The 10,089-nt window shown below is 41.3% G+C and overlaps 1 protein-coding gene across 4 annotated transcripts in view; it reads left to right on the top strand.

Moving 5' to 3' along the window:
- Positions 1–10,089, top strand: part of Pde4b (phosphodiesterase 4B) — a 661,174-nt gene that overhangs the window by 520,834 nt on the left and 130,251 nt on the right. For all 4 annotated transcript variants that reach the window (XM_017797618.1, XM_008831051.3, XM_008831052.2 and 1 more), the window contains one exon: positions 5,561–5,755. In XM_017797618.1, coding sequence (XP_017653107.1) covers positions 5,561–5,755 — 195 coding nt within the window. The remainder of the gene's footprint in view (positions 1–5,560; positions 5,756–10,089) is intronic.

The following is a 10,089-nucleotide window of genomic DNA, read 5'->3' as shown; positions in this document are numbered from 1 at the left end:
GTAACAGTCTATGGAGAAGCAGCTAAATAGATAATTAAATAGAGATGCGCAAGGAATGTGGTGGAGCAGTCCGCCCTCTATAGTCACGGTTCTGGAAATGCAATCAAGCACGACTAGAAAATATTTGGAAAACATTGTTCCATACTGAACATGTATAGATGTTATTTTCTTACCATATCTTAAAGAATACAGTATACCAACTATGCATATAGTATTTGTATTATATTTGATATTATAAGTAATTCAAAAATATTTAAATTACACAGGGAGAGGTGTGACGATTACATGGCGATAATCAGCCATTTCATGTAGGTGACCCAAGCATCTGCATCTGTGAATTGTGGTATGGGGGTGTGTGTCCTGGAACCAATCTTTTGCAGATACTGAGGGCAACTGTTCCGAGAAAAGAAATGGGAAGGAGTACAGAGGAGGGCCCTGGATCTAAACCCCTTTGGGGCTGCAGAGTCAGAGAGAATGCACTGGAAAAAGGTGATTCAAGCTGATTTTAGAAGATAGGCTCATACTGGAGACAAGTTCTCTGAATCTACCTCAAACATCTACATAACTTCATCAATAATAGATGGAGAAGTGGCTGTAACCTCAAAGACACCAACTGCAATACTACTTAGAATCAAGAAGGCACTGACCAAGATGAGAAAATCTTGCTGAAAATCATGAACATTAAGTAGCACATGGAAAGTAGTAATTCTAGAAACTGCCATAAATGGTAAAACCTTGGAAGAAATCAATATTCAAATCTTCATACAAATATATTCAGATGGGGGCTGGAGATGGCTTGCCATACAAGAATAAGAACTTGAAATGTGGACCCCTAGTACTCATGGGAAACACTTTGCACAGCAGTAAGCGTCTGTAATCCTTGTGCTGGGGGGAGGAAGAGCAGAGACAAGGGCTTCGCTGGCCAATATAACACAACGGATGAGTTCCAGACTGAGTGAGAAACCCTGTCTCAGAACATTAGGTAGAGAAAGAAATACAACATCAACCTCTGGCTTCCACATGCATGTGCACATGTGCACATAGACAGATACACACATTGCATACACATACACACACTACACATACATACACACTATTCACTCATAGATACTACATACACATACACACTATTCACAATATACATGCGCTACACACACGAATACATACTACATATATTCATATATACCCTACCATGTGCACATAGACAGATACACACATTGCATACACATACACACACTACACACACATACACACTATTCACAATATACATGCGCTACACCCACGAATACATACTACATATATTCATATATACCCTACACACATATACACACCACTCATATTTATATACATTATATATCTATGCACAGTACACACATATATACACACTACAGGTACATATGCATACTACACACATATACACACTATACACATTCACACTGCATATACTACACAGACACATATGTACACTACACACCCATATACACACACTACTCACACTTACACAGATACACACACCATATACACACAGATATCTGGATGGAGGATACTGAGCTGCCAGCAATGATGCTGTCTTTCCCTTCTGTCCAGGTTTTATGGATGCCTCTTACACTACTTACATAATGACTTTCTAATTTAAAGAACCCTAAAGATGAAGTGTGTGCCCTGATTTAGGTAGAGGCAGAATTACCCTAAATGAGTGAACCCATTTGTGAGTTTGCTTCTGCTTTGCAGATTCTGTTTTCTTCCTAATTGTATTTCAGTTTGTGCGGTCTATTCATTTTACTGTTAAGTCTGTCTTTAGTCTTCCACTTGCCCACATACCCTTCCTTACTCCCTCGATCTGTGGGACATATTGTGATGTCTGCCCACTAATTTTGCTGTGACTAGGGCTGGTGTCTGGTTGGGTGATTCATGTTTGTTCCAGAGCTGTACATCTGTTGATTGATTGCTTTGAAATGATGCCCTGGGAATGTGAAAGGCCATCTGTGTTTCACTGAGACTGCTTCTTTGCATCAGAGAACTCTTCTTGACTTCTGAATTCCAGAAAGCTCTCTTTTGAGACAGTATGGAAGAAAGAAAACAAAACCAGAGAGGAAAGACGTGGAGAGAGTTTGTGTGGGGGAGATCAAGCCCCGGCTCATCTGTCAGGGTGCATCCAAAGTGGGACTGAACACCCTCCGACCCTCACTTTCAGGCTAAGGTTTTGTGGACTTAGCCTCTGCCCAGTAGGAATGCCTTTGGTGGAAAGGAGGACAGAGTAAGGCCATGTAGAAACCTCATGGAAAACATTCTATGAGTTGGTGGGCATACGTAGTTGGCACTGCTTCTAAGATGCTGGTACAGATACACACAGCAGGGACAGTCCTAACAGTCACTGGTACTGCGTAAGTACTGAACACAGTGCTGGAGCTAGAGACATCCTGGCATCAAAACACTAACCCTTTGGCTACTTAATCACTGTGAAGTCCGGCCCATCCTGGGGTTCCTCGGGCAGTGGCCAAATGCGCACGGGTAAAAGTATTTAGTTGTTTTAGTACCTGAAAGGCTACGCAGATATAACTGACAACAGTACAATTACTCATGAAATTTAAAAGTTCGGCCCTGGTCGGCTTTAAATGATTCCACTTCCACCTTCTAAGAACCTTTCCTCTTTGTCCTTAAGAAGGGTTTGGGTTAGCATCAGGACCTACAGGCTTTACAGGATTTGGGTGGCACAAAGGAGCCCTTCTCCATCACCTAACTCTAGTTTCCCCTTAAGGGAAGCTTGTAGTGTGCCTCATTATATTTTCCCCTTGTGCTAGGCAGACCGGCAAGAAAGTGGGTGCAGGGGATTGCCCACCTGCCTGCAGCTTTGGAAAGGTATCCACTCCAAGGGCTTCTAAGAAAGTCTGTCTACGGTGTCTTTGAGTTACCAGGACACATTAGGTTGTTGTGACTCCTCCTTGGTCTTTCATCCAGAGATCTTCACACGCTACTTCTTATCAGAGTTTGTGTGGCAAGTCTAAAGGCAGAGTGATGTCTAGGGAAGCACCACAGCCTCATTCTGTCATTCCATTTTCTGTTTCAAGGAGAGTTACAGCTTCAGGGTGATACACTGCCTCCCCTGTGTTCACTCAGGAGTGTTCCTAGACTGACTCTTTACATAGCAACTGCAACATTTGTTTGAAACTAGAGCCTGAAAAGAAATGGCATCCTATTACCCAGCATGCCATCTGGAATTCTGGGATGAGAGAAGCCTGAGACTGTGAAGAAACTGAGTTGAAAAGCTTGGGTCTGTCTGCCAGTGCCCCACCTGGCTGTACCAGTGCTCCTCCCTCATCTGTGGTCTCACTTTGTGTGATTTCAGTTGCCCGTCATCAACCATGAGTCAAAAATATAAAATGGAAAATTCTAGGAAAAGTTTAAAAGTTTCAAATAATTATTATAATTATTATGTATATGAGTGTTATGCCTGCATGTGTTTGCCTGGAACTGGAGTTTTGGATGGTTGTTAGCCACCATGTGGGTTCTGAGATTCGAACCCAGGCCGTCTGCAAAAGAATATACATAATAGTCAAAAAATGTTTTTTATTACAGTATTTTTTATTTAAATTTTTCTTTTGTGTGTGTGGTGTGCTTATGTGCACATGTATATGAACATGTGTGTGCTTATGTCTGTGGAAGACAGAGGTTGACATTGGCTGCTGTCCTTTCCACAGTAACTCTCCACCTTATTTTATGTTTTTCAAATTTTTTATCTTTTGGTTTTTTTGAAACAGGGTCTCTCAGTAAATCCTGGCTGGCCTGGAACTTGCTATGTAGAGCAGGCTCACCTCGAACTTACAGAGATCTGCTTGCCTCTGCCTCCCAAGGGCTGGGACTAAAGGTGTGTGCCACCATGACCACATCCACCTTTTTTTCTAACACAGGGGCTGTCACTAGGGATCACTGATTTGTTTTCACAGGCTAACCAGGGAGCTCTAGGGATCCACCTGACTCCATTTCCCCAGTGCTGGGATTATAGGCATGCCACTGCACCTGGCTTTTTATGTGGGCGCTAGGAATCAAAATTCAGGTCCTTGTGCTTATACAGTAAGAACTTTGCCAACAGAGCCTTCTCTTCAGTTCTACAGTCTAGTTTTATAATAGTTCTATTGCTAGGTGATGATAATGTCTTACTGTACCTGATTTATAAACTTTATCACTCACGTGTATGTATAGGAGAAAACGAAGTATATATAGAGAGTTTGCTACCATCTGCTCTTTGAGACACACACTGGGGGTCTTGGAATGTATTCTCTACATTCTGTTAAAGGAGAAAGGGCAGGGAAACCAGTAATCTAGCCTATTACATTACATAACATATTGACACTTTTCCTTTGCCTTATTTACCTCTAATATAATGGAATCAGCTTATATACTTACAGGGTTGTTAGAATTACATGAAAAATATATCAGTAAAGCATATTGCAAATTTATGAAATCTAAGCAAAATCCACACACAGAGTGGATTAGGAACAGCAAAGGAATTATTGCAGCTGGAAAACTTAAAGGAAACTGACTTTCATGACCTAACTTAGACAGAAGACCATCCCCAATCCCTTAGCTCTTTCAGTCTTTCTGCAAAGCTTCAACAAAGGAGCAGTAAGTTTGACAGAAACTAGAAATGATGGTTACTATCTATCTGAGGCTAAGGATGTGTGCAGGGAAACCATATCTGGAATGATTAAGGCAAAGGTGTGAGGGACACTATGACTAGGGTCATAGGAGAATGGGGACAGAAAACAGGGCCCCGAATCTGCAAGACTCCACCTGTGTTCGTGATGAGTGCTTTATCAAATAACCTTGGGCCCAAGGACACCTTCCCCAAGTGAGGAGCACTGATCAGAAATCTCCCTGGCTTTCCTCTCCAGGAGCCAATGAGGCCATTCTTCTCTGGAGACCCCGCTTTGCAGCCTGGGACAGTAATTTGCTGTTACCAGATTTATTTATTTCTGTGGTTAAATTTGCATATGAATATTAAATCTCAGTCTGGGCCTCGGTCTAATCAGACAGTGAATGCTTTCAGGATAACACTTTGTTCCCAAAACATTCAGAAATATGCATATTGTATCATTAATGAGGCCAATATTTATTTATGTCAGGAAGAACTCTTTCAGTCTGGAAGACTCATTCTCATGATATCTGTGCCTGATACCTAGAGCTGTGTGAGATGTCCCCTCTGCAGTTGATCATCAGTAATCTGTTTTACTCTTGCTTCCCATTCTGAATTGGTTACTGCTGTTCATGCTCTTGGGAGGGGTCACGGGCTTTGCCCTTGGGTTCAAATTCTGGGTCACTATTTATTAACAATAGACTCGGGTAATGGACTGAATTCTGTGGGACTCAGTTTCTTATGTACTAAGCAAGGAGATTGACTGCAGCAGAAAGCTGTTTTGGAGGCTAAAACTTTCTGCAAAGCATAAAGCTTTATGGAATGTACCCAGAATAAAGTCCCTGCCCACCCACATGGGTTCTCCATGTATGTAAGCTGTCCCCATGCAATTCTCAAGTGACCAGACTTTCCTGCTTTCTTTTGAAGCTTTGATGTGGAAAATGGCCCTTCCCCAGGTCGGAGCCCACTGGACCCCCAGGCCAGCTCTTCCTCTGGGCTGGTGCTTCATGCCACCTTTCCTGGGCACAGCCAACGCAGAGAGTCCTTCCTCTACAGATCCGACAGCGACTATGACTTGTCACCAAAAGCAATGTCAAGAAACTCATCACTTCCAAGTGAGCAGTAAGTAGAGCTCTTGTCTGTGGTCCAGTGCGGCGCTTATTTCATTCTTAACCCTGCTGCAGCAGCAACACCTGCTGCCCTTTAACCCAAAGGGAGAAGGAAGAAAAATGTACACAAACAGACCATCTTAAGGACTTGCGGCTTGTTGACTAGGGTCTCCAGGGTGTTAAAAACTCATGCACAGTGTTCAGTTTACATGTGTTATTGGTGCTCTTGAAATTTTTCATTGGGTTTAATTTCCTGAACTGTTGAAATATTTAATATTTATGGGATGAAAATCTTAGCTTGTTTTACAAATCATAGTTGGATTTTCAACTGAATATACAGATTGTATGAGGCCAAAGCCCAGAAAACAAAAAGATGGTTGATTTCTTCATTAGTTGGTTACCTTCATTCTCTCACTGGCCTTCACTTGGTGACACGTAACCAAGGCGTCCTCCAACCTCATTCCTGTATTCCTTCTGTAGAACTTCAGAATCATACCTCTTGGCTCTGTGGTGAGACAGCACTGCTGAAACATAGCCGATATTTTTGTTTTGCTATTAATTGTAGATTTCTGATTTTTATTTAAATGACTGCTGGTTTATATTGCCTATTTATTAAATTTCTGAACCCAAATAAAATTGGATACTGAAATCTATGCCTTAAGAGGTGATCTTCTTAAGAAGATCTAGATAAGACTTAAGACTCTAGATAAGCTGACTACACTTAGTGGACAGACTTGCACTGGGGAATGGCTGGGGACACTGACAACCCAGTGGGCTTTAACAGGGATGACAGAGTATATGGGCCCCCCTGGGGGGGGTAGCTAGACAAAGGTTCTGGTGGGGACAGGGGTATAAAGATGATTAAGATTGTTTGAAATGTTCTGTATGAAATACACAAAAATTTCAATAAAATGTTAATGATTTAAAAAAGGTTTCTGGGCACACATACAGTGATTCTTAAACATCATATATTATAATAATATCAGCAACAGCAACTCCCTAAAGTTTTCAGCCTGGAAAATTCCAGGATTCTCTTCTCAATTATAAAGGAACTCAAAAAGATTCGCCTTGTGAAAGGGGCATTTTAAAGTTAGCCACAGGAAAACAATCTGTAGGGCATCTTTGTGAGTAACTTTAAATAGAAATACTCCAGCCCTAAAATATTTCAGCCATCGTGTGATACAAAATTCATGTTGTCCACTCATTTGGAAAATATTTACTGAAATTCTCCTAGGTGCCATGCAGCATGCCAGGCTGTGAGGAGAAAAGTGGAAGAAGACAGTATAAAAATCAGAGATGAGTTAAAACTGGATCTCATTCCTCAAAAGTCTATGTGTTCCCAGGGGAACTACACCACTTATCAATGTTCAAGGAACACACGTGTGCACACAAAACTCCACAGAGAGAATGAAACTCTCACGAGTAGGCACCTGCCATGGACCAGGTTCTGTTACATGTGTGGTCAACTGTTAGTCCAACACCCAAACCTTAGAAACTGCCAGCCACGTGTGGTCTGGATTTCATCATGAGGAGCAAAGGAAATCCAGTAAGGTCAAAGTAAGTACAGCTTAGTTCCCATGGCATTTTACAGATAAAAGACTGGCTTTGGAATACAGTCATTCCCCCAATTAATTCCTATGCTAACAAATAATTTCCCAAACCCCATAGAGTCTCCAGGTCATTCAGTCTTTGCAGAAGACTTTAATTAAATTCCATATTAAATTTTAGTATTTCCTTGTTTGGAAATAAAATAAAAAGACATAGAGGTTTTTGTTTTGTTCTGTTTTAGTGTGTATTGGTGTTTGCATGCATGTGTCTGTGAACCATGTACATATGTAGTACCCCTGGAGACCTGAAGAGGGTGTCAGATCCCCTGAAACTGGAGGTACAGATGGTTGTGAGCCATTATTTAGGTGCTACAAACCAAATCTAGGTTCTCTGTCAGAGCAGAAAATGCTCTTAACCACTGAGTCATCTCTTCGCCCCAGGACATAGAGATTTTAAACTTGAAGATAATTTAATTTTTTAAAATTTTTATGTGTGTGAATGTTTTTCTCTGCATGCGTGTAAGGGCACCCATGCATGCAATGCTCGTGGAAGCCAGATAGTTGTTCATTGACACGTGGGTGCTAAGAACTAAAACAGGTTCTCAGCAAGAGCAGCCAGTGCTCTTAACCACTGTGTCATCTCTCCAGCCCCTTGCAGACAATTTAGAACTCATACCTAAACTCAGAAAATTCAGCTTACAGTTGATGGAACAGAGATATAGTTTTGAATGTTTCTGCATCCAGCATCCTCGCCATTAGTTTTACCTTTTTGTAAAATGTTCCACTAAGTTTAGTATCTATACAAACAATGTTGTTAACTTCAACTAGAGACAAGCAAGAATTACATATGAAAATTATCTAATATAATTCTTTTTAAATTTTTATTGCGATTTCTGCATGTGTGTGAGTGTGTGTGCATGCATGTGTGTTGCATGCACATGAGTGTGCAGATGGCCATGTGAAACTAAAGTAGGATGTCAAGTGTGTTCTTCTACTGCTCTCTGCCTTATTGTCCTGAGTCAATGCCTCTCATTAAATTGAAAGCTCACAGTTTTAGTTGGCCAGTGAGCTTTAGGGATCTACCTGCCTCCACCTTCCAGCGCTAGGGTTACAGACATGTTTAATCTTGCCTAGTTTTTTTATGTGGGTGCTAGAAATTTGAACTCAGGTCCTCTTGCTTTCATAACGAGCACTTACTCAATAAGCCAACACCCCAGACCCTCATTCTTTTTAAATATATATTTTTTGAAGTTGAAAGAGCGTGTTTTCATAATAAAGATGAAACCTTCCCAAGAAAATGCAGTTGGTCATATAACACTGCTTTCTTCAAAATACTGAAAATAGGATGTACTAAAATATTTGTGAACAATTGTAGAAGATATTTATTTTGAAAATATTTCAGTATACCTGTAAAAACTTTTATATTCGTCAATTAAGGAACTTACATTTCTCAACATTAAAAGCAATAGAGCTTAAATAATATCAAGTTTCAGGAGCTGGAGGGCTGGTTCAGAGGTTAAGAGCACTGGCTGCTCTTGCAATGGTCTGGATTCAGTTCCCAACATACACATGGTGGCTAACTACCTTCCATAACTCCAGTTCAAGGGGATCTGGGCTCTCTCATCTGGGCCCTGTGGGAATTGCATGCACGTGGAGCACATACACACAGGCAGGCAAAGTACACATACACATACAATAAAAATCAATCAATCAAAGAAAATTTTTTTAATACAGCCAATTTTGCGGCTGGAGAGATGGCTCAGCAGTTAAGAGCAGTGGCTGCTCTTGCAGAGAACCTGGGTTCAGTTCCCAGCACCTACATGACAGCTAACAACTGTCCTGCCCATAACTCCAGTTCCAAAGGATCCAACAACCTCTTTTGGCCTCTGCGGGCATTGCATGCAGGTGGTGCACTGACATACATGCAGGCAAAGCACTCAAACACATACATTAAAAAACAAACAAATGATATATACATATATGTGTATATACATATATATGCATATTTATATGTATATATATATATATATATAATTTCTTCAGGTGGCTTGTTTGGTCTGGACCACACTATAAAATTGAGTTTCACATAAACATCACATGAACATCTGCTTGTAAAATGATGTGACGCTCTCCAGGCTCTTTCTCCTGATTATTGCTGTGCAGGATGAACGGAAGAGCAGCTCGTCACCTTCCCACTTTCCCAGTCTTCTGCCAAGATCCTGGAAGAAGAGGGGTCGGTAATAACCCATGAGTCTTGATGCAAAGGCCCCTGGGAGGGCTGGGGGGTGTTCTCTTCAGAAAAGCTCCTCCAAGCTAGCATAGAGCAGTCATGAATTTAAATCTATACAAAGAGTGCACAGCTTTGCGGCGTTCTGCTGCATTAAATCCTATTATTGGAGGAGATGCTGGCTTTGAAATGTTTCTCTCTGAAGAATAAAAGGAAATTATGAGTGGTGACAGTGGGTAAAAGATTTTGAATAAAAATGTGCATGGAAAGTATAAAATGGCTTTAAGTTTAGTAACAAGGGAGGCATTGAAAGAAGGCTTTCTAGAAAAAAGAATGTGAAGTCCCCACTGGGTCCCAGAAGGCAGGTTCAGCTGTGCCTCTGGATGTGGCAATAATCTGTTGGTTTCTGCTCAGTTCCCGGGATGTAGTCATCTCTAACTTAATGCCTTCGCATACTGAGGCGCAGACTTCCCAATGGGAACTTAAAGTACTGGAATCTGGCAGGGGCAGTTTCAGTGCTGAGAACTGTGGCAGAAATTGCCCTTGACAAGGAGTTTTGACATCTCAACTGCG

This window comes from Nannospalax galili, unplaced genomic scaffold (genome assembly GCF_000622305.1).
Source record: "Nannospalax galili isolate Female #2095 unplaced genomic scaffold, S.galili_v1.0 scaffold553, whole genome shotgun sequence".
NCBI lineage: Eukaryota > Metazoa > Chordata > Mammalia > Rodentia > Spalacidae > Nannospalax > Nannospalax galili.
The sequence above is the reverse complement of the archived record's forward strand: the minus strand, read 5'-3'. Positions and strand labels throughout refer to the sequence as shown.